The sequence below is a fragment of the Pongo pygmaeus genome, chromosome 10 (genome assembly GCF_028885625.2).
Source record: "Pongo pygmaeus isolate AG05252 chromosome 10, NHGRI_mPonPyg2-v2.0_pri, whole genome shotgun sequence".
NCBI lineage: Eukaryota > Metazoa > Chordata > Mammalia > Primates > Hominidae > Pongo > Pongo pygmaeus.
Window position 1 is genome coordinate 117,092,801 of NC_072383.2, and position 26,559 is coordinate 117,119,359.

General features: G+C 45.6%; 1 protein-coding gene across 2 annotated transcripts in view; it reads left to right on the top strand.

Moving 5' to 3' along the window:
- Window positions 1-307: 307 nt before the first annotated feature.
- Window positions 308-26,559, top strand: part of SUDS3 (SDS3 homolog, SIN3A corepressor complex component) — a 41,314-nt gene continuing 15,062 nt past the window's right edge. The window contains exons 1-9 of one of the 2 annotated variants that reach the window (XM_054441966.2): window positions 308-648; window positions 3,991-4,060; window positions 7,828-7,883; window positions 9,945-10,016; window positions 13,791-13,810; window positions 15,006-15,162; window positions 24,623-24,718; window positions 25,724-25,785; window positions 25,949-25,970. In XM_054441966.2, coding sequence (XP_054297941.1) covers window positions 507-648; window positions 3,991-4,060; window positions 7,828-7,883; window positions 9,945-10,016; window positions 13,791-13,810; window positions 15,006-15,162; window positions 24,623-24,718; window positions 25,724-25,785; window positions 25,949-25,970 — 697 coding nt within the window. In that variant the 5' untranslated portion in view covers window positions 308-506. Of the gene's footprint in view, window positions 649-3,990; window positions 4,061-7,109; window positions 7,281-7,827; window positions 7,884-9,944; window positions 10,017-13,790; window positions 13,811-15,005; window positions 15,163-24,622; window positions 24,719-25,723; window positions 25,786-25,948; window positions 25,971-26,559 lie in introns of those variants that run through there. The other variant, XM_054441967.2, reaches the window with a different exon arrangement.

The window sequence follows — 26,559 nt, forward strand, 5'->3', positions numbered from 1 at the left end:
CTGCCAAGGGCCCTTCAAACCCTCCGCCCCTAGGTCGCTAACGATCACCGCTTTAGTTCTAGCTCCAGGCGCCGCCTGGCGGCTGTCTCCGGAAGTCGCCTGCGAGCCTCGGGGTCCTGACCGCTGCTGGGCCTGCCCGTAGATTTGCCTGACTCTAGCGAACCTGGCTCCGCCCCTCCCCCACTGTACGTTGAGGTTTTTAAGACGGCGATGAAAGGGCTGAGGCTGTGGCGACGGGGGCGTCCAGCGGCATCTCCACTCCCCCAAGGATGGCGGAATCAGGCCGTTGTCGGGCAGCTCTCGACCCGGAAGTCGCTCGCGGCGCGAGGCCCCCGTTGCCGAGCGCGGGCGCGGGGGGCGGAGCTCGGCGGAGACGGGGAAGGGGTCGCCGTGGCTGCCGCTCCTCGAGTTGGGGGCTGCCACGGACACTGCTAGGCAGACGGCGAGTACCGAGCGCGGGTGGCCGCGGTGTCCGTGGGTCACGCTCAGCTGCGGTCAGTGGCGACATGAGTGCCGCGGGGCTGCTGGCCCCGGCCCCGGCCCAGGCTGGAGCGCCGCCGGCCCCCGAGTACTACCCCGAGGAGGACGAAGAGCTGGAGAGCGCCGAGGAGGACGAGCGCAGCTGTCGGGGCCGCGAGTCAGACGAAGGTGAGTCCTGCCGCTCGCCCGGTCGCCCGGAGCTGAGGTGGGACCGCTGGGGGAGGGGGTGGGGCTGTTCGGGAGAGGGGCGGGGCGGCCTCCGGGGCCTGGGGCTGCGTGGAGGAGCCGCCGGGAGTTGCGGGGCTCGGGGAAGTTATCCCCGTCCATGCTGGAGTAGCGGGGAAGCCCTGGGTGCGTTACACTCGACTGTGATGGGGACAGCGGACTTAGATGTTGTCATGCTGGGGGTCCCTTTAAGACCCCGTCCTCCCCAGCTGTTTCTGATTGAACCTCACATCTTCACTAGCAGGAATTAGAAACTCATTTACTGAATACACCGAGTGTAGTTCGCCCCTTTTTTGTGTCTGAGAGCATCAGAGTCCAAAGTTGCCCCTCCCCACCCCCGAAATGCATTAGTCAGCTATACTTGAGGTAGTACGCTATTGAGAACTCAGGTTGGTTAAAGGAAAGGGACCTAGAACCAGCCAGATACAGGTTTAAATTTGGCTTTGTCACTTAACTCAGCTTTGTAAACTTAAGTTTTCCAGCCTCGATTTACCCAACTGTAATGGAGCTGTTTAATTCCCACACCTGCCCTAGAAAGCACTTCCTAGGGTCGGTATAGGGATTAAATGACATGCGCATAAAGTACTTGGCCTGCTACTGTAAATACTCCGTAAATGTTCTCCCCACCCGCCCCCCTCCCGGAAACAGGTAAGAGAGGGAAGGATTTGCCTAATGGTCCCCAGGTGTTGTGTTTTCAGTCCCATGCTCTTTACACTGTCATGACAGCGTCTCAGAGCCTTGCTTTTCAAACTGGGCTTTATAATTTGGCAAGTGTGAGGAACGCTATTTTGGAGGGATGGAGGAGGAGGAAGGTGATGAAATGTGAGAGATAAAGGGAGGAGAAATAGGAAATAAAGAGAGACCGATATATGAGTGGAATATTCTGGGACAAAATCGGGCCGTGGAGCAAAAGCTAGACCAACTGTTTGGAATGGGGCCTACGTTTTATTCATCTGAGTTTCCCGAGTGCCAAGTAATGTGGCTGACCATGACAGGAACTCAGGGAAGGCCTCTTGGCTGAAGGAGGGGAGAAGGGTCTGTGGGGAATTGAATCTGCAACAGCCTTACAAAAGACAGCTGCGTATGCATGACATAGAAAGTTGAAGGACTGCATTCGGTTTAGCTCCATGAGAAGACACGGCTTAACCAGAGATTTTGAATGTGAAGCACTTGCACTGCATCTCATACCCACGAGGGGGCGCTGTGGAACCAAAATTGAGTTTTTTTTCCTTCCAGTATAGGGGCTATTAAAATTTTGTAGACACCCCAGCCATTAGCTTGTTCTAAGAACAATGTTTAAGATGTTCTGAAACAGTTTTCGTTTGATCATCTGGCCTCCTCCTTGTTCCCTTTAGTTGTAACTTGGAAAATATTTAATTATTTGTGTCAGATTCCCCTTTTTTATTGTATACAGTTGGCTCTGCATATCTGTGGGTTCTGCATCTGTGAATTCAACCAAGCGCAGCTCAAAAATATTCAGGAAAAAAATTGGATCTGTACTGAACATGTGCAGACTTTTTTTTTGTTATTCCTAAACAGTATAGGGTAACAACTACTTACATAGTATTTACGTTTTATTGGATATTGTAAGTGATCTTTTTTTTTTTTTTTTTTTTTTAAGATGGAGTCTCACTCTCTCACCCAGGCTGGTGTGCAGTGTCGCGATCTCAGCTCACTGTAACTTCCATCTCCTGGGTTCAAGCAGTTCTCCTGCCTCAGCCTCCAGAGTAGTTGGGATTGTAGGCACCTGCCACCATGCCCGGCTAATTTTTGTGGTTTTATTTATTGTTTTGTTTATTTTATTTTTTTTTGAGACGGAGTTTTGCTCTTGTTGCCCAGGGTGGAGTGCAATGGCGTGATCTCGGCTCACCGCAACCTCTGCCTCCCGAGTTCAAGCGATTCTCCTGCCTCAGCCTCCCGAGTAGCTGGGATTACAGGCATGCACCGCCACCCCCAGCTAATTTTGTATTTTTAGTAGAGACAGGGTTTCTCCATGCTGGTCAGTCTGGTCTCGAACTTCCGACCTCAGGTGAGCCACCTACCTGCCTTGGCCTCCCAAAGTGCTGGGATTACAGGCGTGAGCCACTGCACCTGGCCCTAATTTTTGTGTTTTTTGTAGAGATGGGGTTTCACCACGTTGGCCAGGCTGGTCTGGAACTCCTGTCCTCAGGTGATTCTCCTGCTTTGGCCTTCCAAAGTGCTGGGATTACAGACATGAGCTGCCATGCCTGGCCTGGATATGCTAAGTAATCTAGAGATGATTTAAAGTGTACTGTTGGCCTGGCGCAGTGGCTCATGCCTGTAATCCCAGCACTTTGGGAGGCCAAAGTAGATGGTTCACTTGAGGCCAGGAGTTCGAAACCAGCCTGGCCAGCGTGGCGAAACCCCATCTCTACTAAAAATACAAAAAGTAGTCGGGTGTGGTGGTGCACCCCTGTAATCCCAGCTATTTGGGAAGCTGAGGCAGGAGACTCGCTTGAACCCAGGAGGTGGAGGTTGCAGTTAGCCGAGATTGTGCCACTGCACTCCAGCCTGGGCGACAGAGTGAGACTGTGTCTCATTAAAAAAAAAGTATACTGGAAGATGTGCGTAGGTTATATGCAAATACTATGTCATTTTGTCAGAGACTTGAGCAGCTGAGGATTTTGGTATCCAAGGGAGGTGCAGGAACCATTCTGCCACGGATACTGAGGGACAACCGTGTATCCTGATGTAAAATGTGCGAAGGGTTCCAACTGGGTATGTATCAGGAGAGAATGTACATACTAGTTTTTTTCTGGAGCAGTGAGTGAGGCTTGACTGCCCGCAGTGTCTAGTCTTACACCTGCATCTCCTTTCTTGAGTTGCCAGCATTGTTGTTTCTGCAGAAGTAGCAGCCTTCACCATAACTGCCTGTGCTTGAGACACCCTATTCTGTGGCTGCATTTCAGGTAAAGGCAAGCTTTTTGCATAAATCTGACCATGAGTTGGAAATGGCCTTTTCTTTTCTGAAGTGCGGCTGGCTGTCCCTCGGTATCCATGGGGGACTGGTTCTAGAACTTCATGGATACCACAACCTGAGAATACTCAAATTCTTTGCATTGGCCTTCCATGTCCACAGGTTTCACGTTTGCAGATAGGGGTGGCCTACTAACTGTGTGTAATGTTTTTCACTGATGGCTTTGTGCAAGCCTGCATTGAATAGAAATTGATTTTACAGGAGTTTATTGAGTGCCTATTCTGTGTCAGGTGACGCCAACTCTGAATTATGATTTTAACTAGCCCCTCTTTCCTAAATTTATTCAGACACTGAGGATGCTAGTGAAACTGACCTGGCAAAGCATGATGAAGAAGACTATGTAGAAATGAAGGAACAGTGAGTATGATTTGCCTATGTCTTTTTGGCACATAGAATTGACAACAACATCTTTATATATATTAAGCATCCCAAATCTGAAATCTCAAATGCTCCAAAATCTAAAACTTCCTGAGTGCCAGCATGATGCTCAAAGGAAATGCTCATTGCACTATTTCAGATTTCAGATTTTTGGATTTGGGATGCTCAGCTGGTAAGTATATTGCAAATAATCTAAAATTTGAAAAAATCCAAAACACTTCTGATCCAAAGCATTTCAGATAAGGGATACTTAATCTGTAGTGACCTTGTGCGTATGATTTTGACCATAGCGCTTCCACAGACCATGTATGTTTGCAATTTCTCCACTTTAAATTAATTACATTTAATCAGTCTTCCCGTTATAAGACTCTGTTGAGTACTCTCTAGAAAGAGTCTTGAGGGCAATGGACACAGGGGAGGGAATGATGCTGTACAACAGGAGAGGACCTTTTACCACTTACTCTTTTTTTTCCTTGAGACAGGGCCTTGCTCTGTTGCCCAGACTGGAGTGCAGTGGCAGGATCTTGGCTCACTGCAACCTCCGCCTCCTGGGTTCAAATGATTCTCCTGAGTAGCTGGGATTACAGGCTCACGCCACGATGCTCAGCTAATTTTTGTATTTTTAGTAGAGACGGGGTTTCACCGTGTTGGCCAGGCTGGTCTCGAACTCCTGAGCTCGTGATCTGCCCACCTTGGCCTCCTAAAGTGCTGGGATTACAGGCGTGAGCCACTGCGCCTGGCCTTTTTTTTTTTTCTTTTTCTTTTTTAATGGGCAAACTAATGCACAGAGAGGGTAATTGGTGTCTTGAAGCAACTGAGTTCTCAGGTGAGTGTGAACTCACTGCACTAATGTGCTAAACAAGGTGCCAGAGGCCTGGAGAGCTCAGAGAAGCCACGATTGAAAAGCAGGCTGCTGACTCTTATTTATTTATTTATTTATTTTTATTTAATTTTTTTTGAGACGGAGTCTCGTTCAGTCGCCTAGGCTGGAGTGCAGTGGTGCAGTCTTGGCTCACCGCAACCTCCACCTCCCAGGTTCAAGTTATTCTTCTGCCTCAGCCTCCCAAGTAGCTGGGATTACAGGCATGCACCACCACGCCCGGCTAATTTTTGTATTTATTTATTTATTTTTTGTGGAGACGGAGTGTCGCTTTGTTGCCCAGGCTGGAGTGCAGTGGCGTGATCTCGGCTCACTGCAGCCTCTGCCTCCTGGGCTTAAGCAATTCTGCCTCAGCCTCCCGAGTAGCAAGGACTACAGGCACATGCCACCACGCCTGGCTAATAATTTTCATATTTTTAATAGAGACAGGGTTTCTCCATGTTGGCCAGGCTGGTGTCAAAACTCTTGACCTCAGGTGATCCACCCGCTTTGGTCTCCCAAAGTGCTGGGATTACAGGCATGAGCAACCCTGCCTGGCCTCATGCTGACTCTCAGGCCAGTGCTCTGTCCACGTTTGCACGTGCTCTCACCCAAGCCTTCTCATTGTCTTCAGACAGAGCCACAGCCAAACAGATTCAGAGAAATGAAAACCTCACTCACTTTTAGCATACACCCAGATGGAAAACGGTATAAGGTATATTTAATATATATATTTGTTGAATGTGTTAGGTTTTTAAAGTTCTTTACCTTTTAACAAGATGATCACATTCCTTTCCCTTTAGGTCCTTTTTGCAAATGTTTTGTGGCCATCCTCTGGATTCTCGCATTGTTTTTGTGCTTTGGAACTCAAAGGGGTAATTCAGCTAGGTCTAACCAGTGCTGAATAGAGACGGATTGCTTTTTTTTTTTTTTTTGAAACAGAGTCTCACTCTGTCACCCAGGCCGGAGTGCAATGGCATGATCTTGGCTCGCTGCAACCTCCACCTCCTGAGTTCAAGTGATTGTCGTGGCTAAGCCTCCTGAGTAGCTGGGACTACAGGCATGTGCCACCACGCCTGGCTGAATTTTTTTTTTATTTTTAATTTTTAGTAGAGACAGGGTTTTACCATGTTGGGCAGGCTGGAACTCCTGACCTCAGGTGATCTGTCTGCCTCAGCCTCCCATCGTGTTGAGATTACAGGCCTGAGCCATCATGCTGGGCCACTTTTTTTTGAGACAGTATCTTGTTTTGTTGCCTGGGCTGGAGTGCAGTGGCGTGATAGCAGCTCACTGCAGTCTCAACCTCTGGGGCTCAATCCATTGATCCTCCCACCTCAGCCTTCCAAGTAGCTGGGACAAGCCTTCCAATCAGCACATGCCACCACGCCCAGCTGATTTTTAAAATTTTTAGTAGAAACAAGGTCTCACTGTGTTGCCCAGGCTGGTCTTGAATGCCTGAGCTCAAGCATTCCTCCTGTTTCGGCCTCCTGGAGTGCTAGGATTACAAGAATGAGCCAACATGCCCAGCCGTTTTTTTGTTTTTTTTTTGAGACTGGGTCTTGCTCTGTCGCCCAGGCTGGAGTGCAGTGGCATGATCTCGGCTCACTGCAACCTCCAACCCCTGGGTTCAAGCTATTGTTCTGCCTCAGCCTCCCAAGTAGCTGGGATTACAGGCTCCCACCACCACGTCTAGCTAATTTTTGTTTTTGTTTTTTTTTTTTTTAAGTAGAGACAGGGTTTCACCATGTTGGCCAGGTTGGTCTCGAACTCCTGACCTCAAGTGATCCACCCGCCTCAGCCTCCTAAAGTGCTGGGATTACAGGTGTGAGCCACCTCGCCTGGCCTGCCTTAGTATTTGATGATGTAGAAAATAATTTCAGTTAAAATGGAATACCTTGTATAATTCAAGGTGAAATCGAAAGTGCATCAGAATTTGCCCTAAAAGGGTCAGACATGTGTGAGTCTCAAATTCTGCCTACTCTCCTCCCCTTACAGAGGGTTGGGTTGTATTTGCAGCCCTTATTTGAGCACTGAAAAGGTTATAACGCCTATGTGCTCACTTCAGCAGCACATATACCAAAAGGTTATTGTGCATGTTATATGTTGGACAGTGTTCTTTCAGATCACAAATCTTGTTTTTATCACTGTTAAATTGGGGGTGTTTTTCAGGTAGAAGCAAAAATATTCGCTGAAATGTGATTTATATGTGGAACCCACCTTCAAATCGACTTGCTGAAGTTATGACTACCTATAATGCATTAGGTGTGAGAGGAAAAAACTAACATGCCAAATGCTTTTGCTTCGTGTGTGCTGTGTATTCCCATCCAGCTGGGGCTGCAAGTAAATTCTGCCTTTTAACTTTTCTTTCTGAATTACTATTTTTTCTCTGATCCTAAAAGAGTAGTACTTTAAAAAATGATGTGAAGGTTTATTGACTTAGTTCTCACACTGCTAAGCCTATCTGCATAGAAAAACATGCTGAAGGCATAATCTTACTCTCTTGTAACTTACAATCTAATTGTAGAGTCTATGTAAGAGTTGTGTTTAATGCCATTTCTACATTGTGTGCTTGCCTGTTTATCATTGTCACTTATTTATTAAAATCTGCTATCGTTGCAAGTTTTAGACGGATTCTCTAAAGATGGGATAACATGGGAGAATCTACAAAATTAGAATAAGATTGAGGAACACAGGGTTCTTTCTTGTTCCTTTCTGATCCCTGTGGCTGCTGGTGCATTTTAAGCCAGCAAGCAGACTTGACTTTCCTCTCTTCCCTGAAGGACATTAATGACCTTCCCATAACAGCCCAGCTAATTTCTGTGAGTAGGTTATTTTGGAATTGAGTACTGAATGTTTTTATCTGTTAGTGTGACTTTTTTTTTTATAGGATGTATCAGGACAAACTGGCTTCTCTCAAGAGGCAGTTGCAACAACTGCAAGAAGGTTGGTGTGTGATTGAATCCTGCATTTTTAAATATGCTTCTTAATATTACAAACCCTTGAAATCTGTGTATTTCACTTCTCTGTGGGAGTTATTTAAAATGTGGTCTGGCTGATCTTAGCTATCCAGTACATTTTGCTATCTTTTGCTGTCAGTAAAGTGGTGATTTTCCAACTCCATGATTTTGAAACATTTATTTCCAGTATGTGTGAGATTCTTTCTTCAAATGAAATCTCACTTGGGACTTTCAATGGAGCACGAATTGAACGCCACTGTGCATAAAGCTAGATATTTTTAGGAGAGACGTTGTTATCAAAGAATAAAGTTTTACTGTTTTTTCTAAACCAAATGTTAATGACCTTGTGCATTATTCACACTGTGTTCTCTCCTTTTTGCTTGTTACATTAAAAGTAGATTGTATTTTGTCAAATGCCGCTGGCTGCTAAAGGCAGTGCAGCATCAGAGTTAAGAGTGCAGGCTCTGAGGCCGGGCACGGTGGCTTACGCCTGTAATCCCAGCACTTTGGGAGGCCGAGGCGGGTGGATCACGAGGTCAGGAGATCGAGACCATCCTGGCTAACACGGTGAAACCCTGTCTCTACGAAAAAATGCAAAAAATTAGCCGGGCGTTGTGGTGGGCACCTGTAGTCCCAGCTACTCTGGAGACTGAGGCAGGAGAATAGCATGAACCTGGGAGGCGGAGCTTGCAGTGAGCCGAGATTGCGCCACTGAACTCCGGCATGGGCGACAAAGCGAGACTCTGTCTCAAAAAAAAAAAAAAAAAAAGTGCAGGCTCTGGAGTTTTGTAAGGGGTTGGAATCCCAGTTTCCCTGCTTCTAGTAATGTGACCTTGGGCACGCCAGTTTCTCTTGTTTAATCTGTTTTCTGATCTGCAAAATGAAGAAAGTAAGAGTAGATGTGATTATGCACGAGGAGCGTCTAGCACAGCAGTGTGCACACTGCAGGGTCCTGGAGACAGTTAGCTGTGGCAGTGAGCTCTTCGGTTTCATATTGTGGAGTCCCCTTGTCAGTGAAAACTGTTTTTGCTTTTTCTTCTCTTTTTTTTTTTTTTTGTCCGAGGTTGAGTTCCGCTTTTGTCTCCCAGGTGGAGTGCAGTGGCACGATCTCAGCTCACTGCAACCTTCACCTCCTGGGTTCAAGCGATTTTCCTGCGTCAGCCTCCCTAGTAGCTGGGATTACAGATGCCCGCCACCAGGCCCAGCTAATTTTTGTATTTTTAGTAGAAACGGGATTTTACCACATTGGCCAGGCTGGTCTTGAACTCTTGAACTCAGGTGATCTGCCCACCTCAGCCTCCCAAAGTGCTGGGATCACAGGCATGAGCCACCATGCCCGGCCTGAAACTGCTGTTTCTACTATGTGCTTTTATTGCTGGTGAGTGATCCACGCCCTTGGACTAGCCCATGGTCGGGCATTATAATCAGGAAACACTTCCCCCCACAAGATGGGCCCCTCATAATTAACTGTTTTGTGGGAAGAGCAATGAAATGAATAGCAATTTGGTTAGAATCTATACTTGATTTGTTTAATGTTGTCACTAGCCATATGTGGCTGTTTAAATTTAATTAATAATTTAGTTTTTCAGTTCCACTAGCTACATTTCAAGTGCTAAAATAGCCACAAATGGTTAGTGGCTGCCATGTTGGACATTGCAAATGTAAAACACACCATTGCAGAAGGTTCTACTGGAGAGCATTGACCTAGACCTTACTGAAGGAGAATGAACCTTTTCCAGTAAAGGAAGGCCCATTGATTCAGACTATTGCAGCAACTGATCAGAATAGTGTGGAGATGTTGGCACTTTTCCACTCCTCCTCACTCACTACAGACCCTTGATCCACTGGGTTGGGTGGACTTTGAATAGGCCCCTAGTGGTTTCTGCTGTGTGCCTTGGTTAAGAACCAGAGTTAACTTTGCTGAGGTGTGTCTTCCTTTGGTGTTACTGAAACAGTCAGTGTAGATGCTAGAGAATAATTTTAGGAAGCAAAATGTAGAGCAGATTTATATTCACAATAATTTTATTTTTTAAATGTTCAAAATTAGGTACATTACAGGAATATCAGAAGAGAATGAAAAAACTAGATCAGCAGTACAAAGAGAGGATACGGAATGCAGGTAAGGCTCCTTTAGATGGAAATGAATCATCTTTAAATGTTTGACCATTTGCCGATTGTTGGTGTAATGCAGCCCTAAGAGCTATTCTCCAAAACGTATCCCAGATACTCTGTCAGGGAGAGTTTTCAGAAAAGAGACTTCCAAGCTGCGGTTATGGAAAGTGGTTTCATCTTTTGCTTCTGTTGCTAAGGAATGGCCCAGTAGTGGAGGGTGTCTGAGGAGGCTCCTTGCAGTTAGGTTGTTCTCCCTGGTACCCCAAGAGTAGTCTTGCACCCTCTTGCTCATGTCTGCATAGCTGGCCTGATGTACAGTCAGAAGTGCGGATGAGGAAAAGGATTATAGGTTGTTTTCGTCCCGTTTTAAGTGTTTTTTTTTTGGTGTTTTGTGCTAGGATTGGGGAGGGTCCTCTTGTTATTTTCCCCAAGTATTGTTTTTATAAGAATTTAGAGAAAAGGCACACTTGATTAGTTGTGTACAGTAAATGTATTCATTCAACAAAAATGAATTGAGCACCTGCTCCATCTAAGCACTGCGAGCAATATAAAGTCATGCAACACATTGCTTTGACTTTAGGACACTTGGTGTTTCATTGACAAAAGATACCACATGTATAGCATGTGTAAAGTTAAGGAACACTGAGTTAAAGAGCCATGTAGAAAGTAAGATGTGACAACTGTTTAAAGTGTGTAAACATGGATTCCTGAGGTTACAGGAAATCGCATGTATGTGTTGAATTTTTAACGCTCATCATCAGCCAGCAGTTTGGGTGCCAGCAGAGTCCTTGTTCCTGCGATGGTAGAAGTAATGATGGGTTTTAAAATGAGGGTTGGGTGCCACTCCTCATGCTGCTGTCATCTTTCATTCTGGGCCAGTGACTCTCCAACGCTTCACTCTGTCTCCTCAGTGAGAAGCTGCCCAGTGCATACCAACAGAGAGAAAAGGGGCTGAAGTGTGGGTGGGCGCTGAGAAAGTGGAGCCCCAGCTATTAGTTGTCTGCCTTTCCACCTTCTACCTCTCCCTGCTGTTACCCCCATTCTACTCTGAGTTCCTGAAGCACCTCCTTGAGATGTCTTGAAAATCCTCAACCGGTTGCTCTTCCTAGACTTCCCCTTTAGCAAATAAAGGAGGTGGCATTTGTGGAAGGAGGTGGTCTTAGGTTCAGATCCTGCTTCCTCACTTTAGATCTGATCCTTTAAGCAGAATATTTGCTCTCGAAACCTCAATTTCTCCCTCTGTAGAGGGGAAATATTAATACCTCATGGAATTGGCATAAGATGGAAGTAAGGAAAGAAAAAGGATGTGAGTCATATTTCTGAAGTTAGAATAGCAGAATGAGTATTGAGTTGTTTTTCTTCATTCTGCTCAGACTCTCAATCATGTCCTCATGTGTTCTTTTTTTTTTTTTTTTTTTTTTTGAGACAGAGTCTCACTCTGTTGCCCAGGCTGGAGTGTGGTGGCGCTATCTCAGCTCACTGCAACCTCCGCCTCCTGGGTTCAAGTGATTCTCGTGCTTCAGCCTCCCGAGTAGCTGGAATTACAGGCACCTGCCACACCTGGCTAATTTTGTATTTTTAGTAGAGATAGGTTTTCACCATGTTGGCCAGGCTGCTCTCAAACTCCTGACCTCAGGTGATCTGCCCAGCTCACCTTGGCCTCCCAAAGTGCTGGGGTTACAGGTGTGAGCCAACATTCTCGGCCCTCATGTCTTCTTTCGCATTTCTCTCTCCTAGGTAAAAATGCAGAAGAGCTCCTAAATCAGTCACGACTTGAGCTTTAAAAAGCACATTCTTTGCAGAGATGATCACCTGCTTTAGTGGTGTCTGGCTGCTTTAACTGAAACAACTGCCACCTCTAAGTGCTAATTGTCATTTTGACATATTGGTGCAAGGCGTGATTTCTCGAAATGGCACAGGACTCCAGCTGTCTGGCCCACTTGTGCATGGTACAGATCTGAAGCTGTTATAGGAATGATCACATTGGGTTGGGTGTGCCTGGGTTCCTATGCCCAGCAATTCCCAGTGCCAAAGTGGGTAGGACTTCTGGGGGCTAAACAAATAATGAGTGGCTTGTCCCTTTTCTCAGTTAATTTTCTCTGTCAACAACTGTTAATCAACATCTGGGCTTTTAATCTGGGGTTCCTGGAACTGTCAGAATTCTGTGGAGTTTGTATATGTGCTTTGTTCTGGGGAAGGGGTCCATAGCATTTGCCGGGTTTGCAAAGGGGCCCCTGGTAGACTGAGAATAGCACCCCCTGGAGAATCTTTGTGGACTGTATGCGCAGCCCCCTGTCACCCAGGAAAGAGTAGAAGCTATGGAGCAATTTTGCTTCAAGTTGCGGGTTTGTAGACAGGTTTGTGCTCTATTATAAATCTAGTGGTGAGGGGAGCTGCTAGGTAACAGTTACTAATCATCCGGCACTTGGTAGGTGCTAGCTAAGTTGTTGAGTGCTGTTAGATGGTTGCTTTAAGGCATCTGAAGGGCATGATGTGTGAAGAGTCAGCAGGAAAGGCCTCAGGAGGGGGCTGCATTCAGTCAGGAACTTGGGAATGTGAATAGGAGATCAGAGGGCATTGCGGGGACAGACAGCATGAGCAGAGCTTGGCGGCCTAACAGTGAAGCCTCAGGTGTGCCTGGAGCCTCTGTCCTATGGATTATCTGTGAAGGTCCTTCCTTACCACACATAGCCCTTCATATAGTGCTTTAAAAAGGGGGTCCTGGCCGTAGGCAGTGGCTCACACCTGTAATCCCAGCACTCTGGGAGGCTGAGGCTGGTGGATCACCTGAGGTCAAGATTTCAAGACCAGCCTGGCCAACATGATGAAACCCCGTCTCTACTAAAAATACAAAAATCAGCCAGGTGTGGTGGTTCGCGCCTTTAATCCTAGCTACTTGGGAGGCTGAAGCAGTAGAACTGCTTGAACCCAGGAGGTGGAGGTTGCTGTGAGTCGAGATCGTGCCACTGCACTCCAGTCTGGGTGACAGAGCGAGACTCTGTCTCAAAAAAACCAGAACCCCCCAGAAAACCAGGGGTCTCCATCCTCCAGGCTGTGGACCACTGGGCTGCTTTCCCCCACCCGCCGCCTGCCCCACTACCCTGCCCCAGCCCGTGGGAGAATTGTCTTCCACCAAACTGGTCCCTGGTGCCGAAAAGGTTGGAGACCACTGCTTTAAAACATCACGTCCACTCTGTTTCTGGAGTAATTGCATTATTTATTCTTGACCCATCCTGCCACTGTGGGGGCTGTTGGCGGGTGGACTGAGTGAAAGATGGGATGAGTTTATTTTGCCAGGGGAGTTTGGTTCCTGCTGCACGTTTTTTGCCCTCAGGCAGAACTGCCACAGCCGATATGTTCAGGGCCACTTTTTTTTTTTTTTAAAATACCAGGTTTCACTCTGTCACCCAGGCTGTAGTACAGTGGCACAATCTCGGCTTACTGCAACCTCTGCCTCTCAGGTTCAAGTGAGTCTCCTATCTGCCTCAGCCTCTCGAGTAGTTGGGATTACAGGCGCCTGCCACCATGCCTGGCTAATTTTTGTATTTTTAGTAGAGACGGGGTTTCGCCATGTTGGCAGGCTGGTAGGGCCACATTTTAACTAGACCTGAGTACTTCTCGCGTCCTTTCCCTTCGTGTATATCAACATTTCACTGATGAAAACATTTGCTTTGTAACATGCTTTCAGAAAGCAATTACTGCTTCTAAATGAATGCTAACATCACTGTCTAGAAAGGTGGCACAGCCTAGCAAATCTAATTGCACTTTTTATCTCTTGCAGAACTCTTCCTCCAGCTGGAAGTAAGTACCACGGATCTTCTGGGTTTGCAGGCCCTGTCTGAGACTGGAATCTTGCAGTCCTGATCTGGTGGCTTTTCCTTCTATCACCAAGTAGATAGTTGGGAAGGCTTCACCACTGTTGTGTTTGACTAAAGGACATTTGGTCTCAGCTCAGACATCCTGTCTGGTCATTGTTGTTGCACAGCCTCTGCTTATCACAGGGGAATAAGGAGTACTCACCCCTCACTGCTTATTGACTTTTATCCCGCATTAGAGCTGTTTGGAAGTCTCTGAGTTATAACGGCCTAATAGTTTGATATTGGTCCTTGAAGCAGTTCAATCTCTGAATTGGCTCAGCAGTTCTGTTTTACAGCTGAAACTCTCTGGGCCAGTAAAAAAAGACAGATTTCTAATTTTTCCTTTCATTCCATGGACACCTGAGTGCTGGTTCTGTGTCAGACTCTGCTGTGATACAGAGATGAGGGCCTGAATCTTGAAGGATGTACTGCTCCCAGAGTGGCTGGCATGTGTGTGGGGGTTACTTTTTGAGAAAGTCATGGTTTTTCAGAGCCACATTATTGGAACCCGCTTTCCTTAAATCAGTTTGGTGCCCATAGTCACTCAGCCGGACGAATCATGTGATCAGCCTGAAGGTGCACTCAAGTGAGGTACTCACATCCCTAGTCCACCGTAGGCCCTGATGTCACCACAATGGCGAGATTTGAAAAGCAGAGGCATATACAATTTTTGTGTTAGTATAATATCAATGTATGTGTACTTTGGGGTTCAGGCACTTACCAAATGATGTTCCATTCTTTTGTCTTGCTGTATCAAAAATAATAGTAACTTTTTGAATATACACAATTTATGTAGAATCTATTTCCCTTTGAAGCTGTAACTTTATGAGCGATTATTGACTACCTTTGAGAAATGTGTTTTAGTATAAAATATAGGATGTGGAAGCGAAAAAATATCTGAGTAGCAAGTGAGGTATACTCAAAAATAAGCAAAAGTCACGTGGGTCTGATTTTATACCCTCGCTGGAAAGCTTGCTCTCAGACACGCTGTTACTACAAGTGTGTGTGAGGGGGAAACTGTATTTGTCATGTTTCTAGCAAAGGTGTTTTCTTTGCTGTTGAGGACAAGGCTAGACTTTGAGTTGGAGCTCTAGCTCCCAGGGCCGTGTACTCCCAGCCTGTGTTTCTCTTTTGCTCAGACTGAACAAGTGGAACGAAATTACATTAAAGAAAAGAAGGCAGCAGTGAAAGAATTTGAAGACAAGAAGGTTGAACTGAAAGAGAACCTGATTGCTGAGCTAGAAGAAAAGAAGAAAATGATTGAAAACGAAAAGCTGACAATGGAACTGACTGGAGGTAGGAAAGCCCTATGGGGTGGGATCCTGGGGGCCCTGAGGGGGGGTGTGAAGGGCTGTTCCAGTTACTTTTGTCTTACATTTCAAGAGCAGAGCAAGGTGGAGAGTGGGTTTTGACCTCATAGATCAGAGTTCCTCCACCTTCTGTTGGCTGTGTGACCTTAGTCAAGCTGCTTAACTTCTGTTTTCTCCTCTGTGAAATGGGGCTGATCATACCCTCTCACAGGATTGTGGTTAGACATATGAGTGCCTAGTACAGTGTCCTGTGCATAACAGATGTTCAATAGTTGCTAGACCTTTAATAGTAATTGCAAGCTCTGGCTTAGACTCTACTTAATTCCTGGGTCCGCTGCCATTTGTATCTTGGTTATGTTCCCAAATTGCTTACGCAAGTCCCTCTGTGGTGATGGGAATCCCTCTGCTTTGTTTTTTTCCAGTCTGCCTTAATTACAGAAAAGGTATTGTCTTCCTTTGACCTAGATGTAAGAACAAAGGCTTTTGGCTATATCCTCTGTGCCATTAGATCTCTCCTGCCAGGTGTTACTGAACATTTCAGAAAGATTTGATATGATTCCAACAGGATAGCCAAACTGAACTATTTTCCCATGAAGGTAGGAAAGTTACATGAGACTCAGAGCCAATCCCTTTCTAACCTTCTAGAATTTAGTAATCCACATATGGGAACTCAGCAGGTTGTAGGCAGGTTTCAGGGAGAAATAATATGGGCCAGCTCTTCTGTTGCCATATGTAGACTGATGATTCCTAGAAGGTTACCGGGAATTGGCTTGAACTAGCTATTTTGGAACTTGGCAAATACTGCAAGGCAAGTCAGTGGTGAGTTTGTCACTTGGATATGGAGGTGGCATGCCTTTCTGTACATCCCCAAATTTAACTCTTACAATTCGGAAAGTGCTGGGGCTCTGGCGTGTCTGATTTTAGCAGGGTTCCATAGGAAATGCATGCAGTGTTTTTGTGGACGTTCTCAGGGCTTTGAAATTAAAAGTAGCCAGTTAAGATCTTTGTTCCCCTCTGTATATTCCCGGTGCTGTGAACCAGCTTGGCCTTCTGACTGACACAGACTTCTGGCTCCAATCCTCATGATACACTTAAGAGAATGTGGTTGTGCCTGAGGTGGGGTCTGACTTTTGAAAAATCTCTCCTCTGTTAGCTTCCTCATAGAAAGACTTGGCAAAAGAAGTGAGCTCCATGAAGTCCTCTGAAAGCAGCTCAGAAATTTTTTTTTTGTGCGAATGGATGCCAAAACAGCAGCTAACAGCAGCTTCAGGTAGTATAGTCTTGTTCTTGTGGAAGTGCTTATTTAATGAGACCAGTAGCACCGTGGTACCTTGTCTGGTACCAGTCTGCCTGCTGGCTTTTGGACCTGCACACCATTTTCTTTGATAGTGGCTGTGATTGGCATTGATGCCTCATCGCTCTCTGCTAGAGCCACCAGATGTTTGGGAGCCTTCATTAGGCTAGTAGGAAATATTATCTGTTTGTAGCTGCTCCCTTTCCATCTGTGGGGAAAGGGTATCATCACCTTACCTGTGATTTGGCATCCTAATTATTGACGAGCGACAGACATTGTTTGGCCAGGCAGTTTTACAGCCAGAATCTTAACTGGGACAGGAGGCATCCTCAGTGACTTGAGGCTGAGCCTGCCAGGGTAGAAAAGACAAATGCAGGGAAATCATTTGTAATGCAATAAAATAGATTACAGAAGTGTTTAAAGCTAGCCATGGGCATTAAAGGTATGGATGTCCTTCCTCAAGCCATTTGGTACCCTTGGTATGGAAATCACTGCCAAGGTGATGATGGAGTTTTGGAAGACAAGGCACTGAAGCTAGAAGGGTAATTAGCATTTCCACAGGTGGCGCTGCTATGGTATTGGATTAAAGGCTTGATTTCATTCCTCTAATTGAGTGACTTAGTTCACCTTTGTGGATTGATGCCCAGTATCATTGTTGCCCAGCTCTGCCCTGAAATATACTTTTTAAAGTCTCCTTTTTTGGTTCAACATGAACATCTCTTGAAAAGCAAAGTAGGATAAGAGGCTGACGAGAAGCTTAGACTAAATAGCCCACTGGAAACGGGTGTAGTTGGTGACCTGCTCTTTCCCACCACGGCTTAAAGCGTTTACAAACGTCCGTAGGAACTGGCAGGATATACTGTTCACTGCCCAAACCTCTTGTGAAAAGCTTAGGAAGACTGGGTTGTTCAGGTAGAAGTGAGTAACTACATAGAGAAGCTAGGATGAATTATAGGTCAGTGCATCCCAACTTCAATGTGTTAGGTCAGCGGGGTCTTGATAAAATGCAGATTCTGTTTCAGGGGCTTTGGAGTGGAGGCTGAGATCCTGCATTTCTTTCTTTTTTTTTTTTTTAATTTAATTTTTTTTTTTTGAGACCAAGTCTCGCTCTGTCACCCAGGCTGGAGTGCAGTGGTGCAGTCTCGGCTCACTGCAACCTCCGCCTCCCGCGTTCAAGCGATTCTCCTGCCTCAGCCTCCCAAGTAGCTGGGATTACAGGCATGCACCACCAAACCCGGCTAATTTTTGTATTTTTAGTAGAGACAGGAGGGTTTCACCATGTTTGCCAGGCTGGTCTTGAACTCCTGACCTCAGGTGATCCGCCTGCCTCAGCCTCCCAAAGTGCTGGGATTGTAGGTGTTAGCCGCCACGCCCGGCTGAGATCCTGCATTTCTAACCACCTTCCCCAGGGGTCGCTGATCCTGCTGGTTGATAGCTGATACCACGAGTCATTACAATGTCAAAATAGAAGTCTGTTTCCCAAGCACTTACACTGAACCAAGCATTACATAAATATATTAGAGGTAACTTTGCAGCCTGATGGTCCAGGGCTGAATCCTGGCACTGTCACAGATTTAATTCTGAGGTAGGGTTTTCTCATTTGGCAAGGGGATGATACAACCTACTGCAGAGGGTAGATGTGACGTGAGATGAGATAATGCCTATAAGTTGCTTCACAAAGTAGCTGGTTTACAGAGTGAACACTCAGGGATTGGGAAGTTTTAACCTCACTGAGTTCCTGCAGCTCCCTTTGACCTTGGGGGTATCGCTTCTGATTTTATAAATGGCAGAGGTGGCTCAGAGAAGTGGAGCCGTTTGCTCACAGTCCCTCAGTGAGATAGATAGTGGTTAAGCCAGTGTCTGTCTCACTCCAAGCATATTCTCTTCACCACCACTACTACTGACTCTCTGCAGATACCATAGATACATGTGGTGGCACTAAGTGACTCACAAAAATCAGGCTAATGGATAAAGTCTGTGTCTTCTAGGAGGCTATTTTCTGGTAGTTAGAAAGCTGACACAGCTTCCTTGACTTCCCCAAGGTAATGTGTTGAGATGGAGGGCCCTTAAATAAAGGTAACAATTTGACAGGCTCGTTTTTGACTCATTGATTTATTTAAAGACAGAGTCTCACTCCAGTTGTCAAGGGTGGAGTGCAGTGGTGCCATCACGGCTCACTGTAGCTCGACTTCCCAGGCTCAGGTGATTCTCCCACCTCAGCCTCTTGAGTAGCTGGGACTACAGGCATGTGCCACCTTACCTGGCTCATTTTTGTATTTTTTGTAGAGATAGGGTTTTGCCATGTTGCCTAGCTGGTCTTGAATTCCTGGGCTCAAGCAATCTGTCCGCCTTGGTCTCCCAAAGTGCTGGGATTACAGGAGTGAGCTACCACATCTGGCTTTTTTACTCATTTTAAAACCGTAAGATATATGTGGTTGTACTACTATAGGAGCAGTAAGTGTCACGTGTATGCAATAGATGCTAATGAGTAGCTACTTGGGTGTGAAGACAAGAGGAAGAGGCCCCACACAAATATCTGGAGAGGGAGAATGGAAGAGGTGACCTGGATTTTGGGCAGAGTGGGCCTTTCCTCAAGATGTTCTTTCCTGGTGCTGGCATTGTGGAATCAGGGTTTTTTTTTTTTTTTTTTTTTTTTAAGACGGAGTCTCACTTTGTCCCCCAGGCTGGAGTGCAGTGGCGTGATCTCGGCTCATTGCAAGCTCTGCCTCCCAGGTTCATGCCATTCTCCTGCCTCAGCCTCATGAGTAGCTGGGACTGCAGGCGCCCACCACCACACCCGGCTGATTTTTTTGTATATTTAGTAGAGATGGGGTTTCACTGTGTTAGCCAGGATCGTCTCGATCTCCTGACCTCGTGATCCGCCTGCCTCAGCCTCCCAAAGTGCTGGGATTACAGGTGTGAGCCACCACGCCCGGCCAGAATCAGGTCTTTTAATGTGCTTGAGGGTGCAGAGAGGAAGGCTCGACTGGCTCGCTGTTTATTGCCTTCTCTTCATAATGGCCAACTTTGGCTTTAAAGAGATTGGTCCCTTTATTCCTACTCTTGATTTGGCCTCCAAAGACCTAACATTGATTCTTGTGGATTGACTGATTGATTGATTGATTGATTGATTTTTTGAGACGGAGTCTAGCTCTGTCACCCAGGCTGAAGTGCAGTGGCGCGGTCTCGGCTCACTGCACCCTCTGCCTCCCGGGTTCAAGCGATTCTCCTGCCTCAGCCTCCCGAGTAGCTGGGACTACAGGTGTGTGCCACCACGTCTGACTCATTTTTGTACTTTTTAGTAGAGACGGGGTTTTGCCATGTTGGCCAGGCTGGTCTTGAACTCCTGACCTCAGGTGATCGGCCTGCCTCAGCCTCCCAAAGTGCTGGGATTACAGACATGAACCACCGTGCCCAGCCGTAACATTCATTCTTGTTCCCCTCCCCCACAACCCTTAGGTGCTCTTCTGTTACCACTGCAGCATTTAATTTGCGTCAACATTGATGGCGCCCTCCACCCTGCTAGAGAAGGGCATGATGTGTGCTAGGATTGCTCTGGGCTGCTAGTCTAGCCTATGGGACCCTGCCCTGGTTTGGAGGTAATTGCCAATCTGCTATAATGTTTACTCTGCAGTGGATTTTCTTTCTGCCACTTATATCCCATTTCTTTTTAAAGAAAATTTCCTTTTTAAATTTAATGTACATTTAATTTTTTGAGACAGGGTCTTGCTCTGTCACCCAGGTTGGAGTGCAGTGGCACGATCTTGGCTCACTGCAACCTCTGCCTCCTGTGCTCAAATGATCCACCTCAGCCTCCCAAGTAGCTGGGCCTACAGGCACCTGCTACCTAGCCCAGCTAGTTTTTTGTGTTTTTCTGTAGAGATGGGGTTTTGCTCTATTGCCCAGGCTGGTCTTGAACTCCTGGGCGCAAGCGATCCAGCCTCCTTGGCCCTCCAAAGTGCTGGGATTACAGGCGTCAGCCATTGCACCCAGCCTTATATCCCGTTTTTTAAGGATTCCCCTTTGAATCACTGCAACTAATATTTTTCCCAATAGATAAATATGAGCTTGTTTTAATAGTTAAAATATGTTGCATTGAAGCTTTTACTGCTGTTGTACACTATAGGCAGGTATGCTGTTGGAAATGAATGAATAGGCCTAGAGAAGTGCAGAACAAAAGGCCAGCCAGTAAACTGGTAATTGTATGTAAATTGCAGGTAATTAATTTATCAAGAATATCTCTCCAGAGGGACTGTGCTGTAATGACTCTACCACCTAGCATTGCTTCAACCTGAGCTCCCATTTTTTACATGTCGGAATCTGTGCTCCCTGTGGTGAGGGGTGGGGGGGTGTCTGTATCCATCAGGTTTCCTAGTGAGTAGAACAGGAGGATATGCACTATTAAAGGTCATATTGCAGGGTGGTTTGGAGAGGAGTTATATGCCTAGTCTTGTTGCTTGTTTGATGTTTTTTCTCACGTACGCTCTCCCAAGTCTGCTTTAAATGCTTGATGTTTAATGATAAAATAGTATCTCCACTGAAGCAAACGTATGAGGAGACCTCTGGATCAGAGAGGGTTTCTAATTTCAGCCAGTTCGAGTTTTTTTATGGTTGGTGCATGATGTCAGAGAGGAAGACTGACTGAATCCCTGCTCAGGTGTCTTCTCTGGGGTTGTCACACTCCAGGGTCTGAGCTTCAGTTCTGGAAGTTTGATTTTTGTCAGTGTAGCCAGACTGAGCGTCTTGGGACTCTTAGAGTCCCAATCATAGGAGATTGATGGTAAAACTCAGGATACCCGCTCGTTGCTTACAGTGAGAAATAAAACTTCCAGGCACACTCAGACCCGGGTTGTCAGATTCCATCCTTCTATGAAAAATCCACCGTAGAAGCCAACTAGGTCAACCTGGCATTGGAGCAAGGTGACTTAAGTGGATAATCTTACTATGTCTGTTGGGGCTGTGATACACGTTGATCATGTCCTCAAATCATGTCTTCCACCTGGGCCATTGGCCAGGACTGCTCCTTTCTGTCTCCTCTTTCCTAGATGGAGATGGAGACATGCTGATAAGTTTTACGGGCTTCTCCAGAGTCTCTTCCTTCTGCAAAGTAGTCTTTTGGATAAAATTAATCGGATTGTTGCTGTGACCAGGCTAATAAAATAGTTTTTTTTTTTTTTTTTTTACCATTTCATAAGAATTTGAATATATTTTTTGGTTTATAAGTGATACAGTTATGATTTTCAGAGTTCGGTGGCCGTGATTGGCCTTTACTTGGCTTACATCCATCATGCATTGTCCACACTCCCCACTCCCCAGTCTTGGCAGCCTGTGGAGCAGAGCACACTCAGTCACTCTCTTTGGCGGACAGAGCATTCCATAATGTTCACGGGCTATGTGCTTTTTCTTTGGTGCTCTCTTGGGTTGGGTGAGCTCCCTTTACACTTTATTTTCCAAATTAGGTGTCAGTGTTGCACAGCCTCACAGTTGACATCAGCTGCTTTCGACTATGTAACTTCTTTTTTTCAACTCTTTGTGCCTTGAGTTTTAAAAAGGATCTTTGTATAGTTTTTTCCTGCCTGAAAATATAAATAAAAACTAGCATTGATAGAACTCCCGTTATGCCAGGCACTGTGCTAAGATTTCACACGTATCATCACATGTAACCCTCACGACGCACTGTGGGGGAGGCATTATTGATACTTCTATTCTCTAGACGAGGGCACGTGAGACATACAGCACTTACAAACCTGTGTTAGGTCACACAGCCGTTACAGGGATTCAGACGCACGTTTGTGTGACACTCCAGCTCTTAACCATGGTGCTGTGTCACTGGCCAGTAACTAACTGGAGAAGGGTGGCACCTCAGCATAGGATAGGAGATTTCTTTTAGGGAGAAGCCTTCACCACTTGTTTCTGGTGTGCGTGTGTGTGTGTGTTTATATTTCCCAGTACACTTTTATAAATATTCGTTAATTAGGTCTTTGGTTCTTACTTTACCTCTATTCCATTCATAGGAAAAAAAAATTTAATACTGCCCATTTCTCTTAAGAGCAACATGCAGAAGCCTTTTTTTTTTTTTTTTTTTTTTAAATTTTCTGTGGCACATGTATGACATGCTCTAAGATCCTGCACACTGCTTGGTAGAATTCCCTGAAGCTGCCCTGCCTGCTCTGCTGATTTTGTGCATAATCACAAATTAACTTCATCCCATGATCAAACTTGACCTCATCTACCCGTTCTGCACAAAACATTATGCACCCCTACTGTGCCAGACTATTGCTAGGTGTTGGGGTGGAATTCCGACATCCGAAGGGGCAGGTAATGACCTGTTCACCGTGCCCACCTGTACACCGTGGGCAGATATTCTTATGGTCTACTTGAGGTTTGTATAGATGCTCTGGTTACTTGGAGGATGGAATGAGTCTCTGCCTTTGAAAGCTGTCACAGAAGGGAGAGAGTATTGAACTGACTTTCAAGGGGTATTATGTAGGAGTTTGCTGGGCAGAAAAGAGGAAGCTAGACAGAGGACAGCCATGCAAAGGCTTAAAGGTGTAAAGTCTGGTGCCCTTGGGTAACAAGATAGCTAAAGGCTTGCACACAGTGTAAGCGTGAATGAAGAAGAAGGGAGGAAGACCAGAAATGAGGCTTGGCTTTTATCCTGTGGAGAGTGGTGAGCCATTGAAATATTTAGTAAGAAGATGGCTGGGTGTGGTGACTCACGCCTGTAATCCCAGCACTTTGAGAGGCTGAGGAGGGCGGATCACTTGAGGTCAGGAGTTTGAGACCAGCCTGGTCAATATGGTGAAACCCTGATTCTACTAAAAATACAAAAAATTAGCCGGGTGTGGTGGCGCATGCCTGTAGTCCCAGCTACTTGGGAGGCTGAGTCATGAGACTCGTTTGAACCTGGGAGGCGGAGGTTGCAGTGAATGAAGATCGTGCTACTGCACTCCAGCCTGGGTGAGAGAGTGAGGCCCTGTCTCAAAAAAATAAAAAAAGAAATATTTAGTAACAAGAGTGATACGCAAAACGATCTGATTTCTGTCTCAGGAAGATCACTTTGGGGGAGGGGAGGATGGATGGGGCATGGGAAAGACCACTGAAGGCCATGGAGGTAGCCAGCGAAAGGATGAAGGGGTGGAGTGGAGGCGGAACCAACATTAGTTGGTGAACCTCATGCCTGGATGAAGGAAGACAAGTCACAGATGACAGATTTGTTCTCGCATGGAAGGAGGGATAGCTTGGATGCCCCTGAGACACAGGAAAAGAGGCAACCTTGGGAGAGGAAACGAGGAGAACTGAGTTTTTGTGGGGCGTGGAGAACGTGTGGTGTCAGGTATCTATTGCCATTCAGAGGGATGTGTGGAGCTGGAATTGGTGATTGCAGATTGGTTGGGATACAGTCCAAAAGGAACTGACTGGACCCCAAAGATCATCAGTATTCAGGGAGCAGACAAGCGAAAAAGGACCCCGAGGAGGCAGGTTCACCTCCTTGTGCACCACGGCTTGGGAGGAGCTATTTGAAGGTGTGGGGAGTCAGCAGCAGTGTGAGACCACAGAGAGGAGTGAAGAAGAAGGGAAAGAGGCTTTTATTGTGAGCCCTCATTGTGTTATCTTGATAGTCAAGTATCCACAAAAGGTTATAAAGAAAAAAAGTCCGAGTTTGTAAATGAAACCTTCGTATAAAAATGTTGGCAATGAGGCCAGTGGCCTCTAAAAGAGCCTTTCATACCAGTGGGCTTCGGCACACCCACCCTCTGTGGGAACTGCAGAAATTAGTCAGTTGAGATGACCTTCAGGTTCCTTCCTATCCTGAGAGCCTGTGACTCCGGGCTTCTTAATTTGAGGGAGAGGAGGAATATCCCCTAGGTTTTGAGGGTGCTGGAGAGATGCCCACAGTGGCTGTAATGCTTCATGGTAGGGCTGCATTTCTGAGAGGGGTGTGCACTTAGGGCAGCTGGTCTGAACCTTACAAGCATAAACGCTTTCTAAAATCTAATGGGGTGTCTGGCTACGACCATGTGTAGAACAAACACCCCCAATAAAACAGTTCTGATTGGGTGGCTGGGGGGCAGATATTCTTATACTACAGAAATTCTTACTGACTTCAAGTGGGAGTTGGATAGATTTACCCATTCCATTCTTGCCACAGATTCTATGGAGGTGAAACCTATCATGACCAGAAAGTTGCGGAGGCGACCAAATGATCCTGTCCCCATCCCAGACAAGAGGAGGAAACCTGCTCCAGATATCCATTTACATCAAGCCTTACCGCCTTTCTTTCTTGAGACTGTGGAATCCTATGTTCATCCATTTGCTAGGGTATACATGGCCGTTGTCCTACAGAAAATAGTAATATTTAACTGGAAAGCATGTGTTAAATGTTTGTCCACGGGTTAGGGGTTGCTCATTTTATCATGGGAGTCCTCATTTGCTGCTGCTTTTGGTGGGAGAGATGTATAGAGTCGTGATTTGGAAAGGTGCTTTGCATGCAAAGTTCAGCCTGGTTTTAACGCTAACATCAAGATTCAGGGGCATCTGAAAACTTGATGTGCCTTAATTTTTTCACCTGTAATTTTCCACCTTCCAGCTGTAAAATGAAGGCAGTAATATCTCTACCTTTATGTAGATCTGTTATCTATGTCTGTAATATAGTGGATTGCAAACTGTTTTTAAATTAAAGCAAATGAGATTTCAGTCAGACATAAAGCAGCCCTTTAATCCTAAAAATGGTAACGGAAACAGGAAAGATGGAGAAGCGTTGTTTCTGTTCCTTTCGAGGAGATGGTGAATAGCTCTCTGCCCAAAATGGCTTAGTCGTTTGTGTGCCATCAGGAAAGGACATAACTTCAGGTTGCTTCTCCTTCACAACAGGAGTTAAGTTACTGAGGGAAGATTAGCCTTACCTTGGGTGGGTGTGTGTGGAAGTCTTTAGATCTTTGGAACAAAGGCGCTTTATACATTCATGATGAAATTCTTATTTTACTGTTTCCTTTGCTGTGTTATTGTAGATGCCTAATGAAGCTCATTCCACCTTCTCATCCTAGCAGTGGGGGATGTGAATTCTTTTATGTATTGAAGTACCGTGACATTTAGTAGGAGAATCATAAATTTCTAAGAAGCAAACTGTTACTGTAGAAACATCATTTAACAAAATCACACTTTGTAAATTCTAAAATACTGGTACCATTTTGTTGATTACTCTTTGCTTGGAAACTGTACTTTTCACATACAGTCCTTTAACTCTCAACACCCCAACTAAACTATTTGTTAACAGATGAACAGATCATGGAGGATCTGAGAACATTAAATAAGGTACGGTTTGACTTTTTTGATTTATTTGAAAACTCAGGCTTATGTGGTTTTCTACTTTCCTTTGTTAACATGTTACTTGTTAAATCATTATGATACCTTTGACACCTGAAGTTGCACCTGAAATGATTTTCTCTAAGATTTTTTGTTGTTGTTCTTCCTACAGCTTAAGTCACCCAAGAGACCAGGTGAGTCCATGATGTGTTGGCATTTGTGCAACCTTTTTATCATGTTGTTGGAAAAGCATGTGAATACCTGTCAGGAAATTGTTGCAATTTTCAAAAATGAAATGTTCATCATTTGCCTAAGAGTAGTCATCACGAAAACTGAAGGGGACCTTAACTACACCCCTCCCTGATTTCTTTCTTTTTTTTTCGTAACCCCTGCTTTGTTGTTATTTTTTTCTTAGAATTTATCATAAAAGAGACATTTGATTGATTGATTGATTTCCTTCTGTGTAGGCATCAGGCATAAGATTTAAGTACACATCCATTTTTGAAAATGAAACCAGAAGGATTTTTAAGTATTACTGGCTTTCTAAAGCCAAGTCCTAGGCAGTTCTGCTCCAGTGGCTTTTCATGGCCTGACTCTGGTAAGGCATTCGAAGGCTGCTCTGACTCGCAGTTCATAGAAGAGACCAACCAGCTCAGTATTCATAGTTGTTCCTTCCAGAACAGCACTTGAGATCATCAGTGCTAGTTGCCAACTAGAATTCTGAATTGGTGGCATTTTTTTTTTTTGTTTAAAGCACCGTGATTACTCACACATCCCTCTACT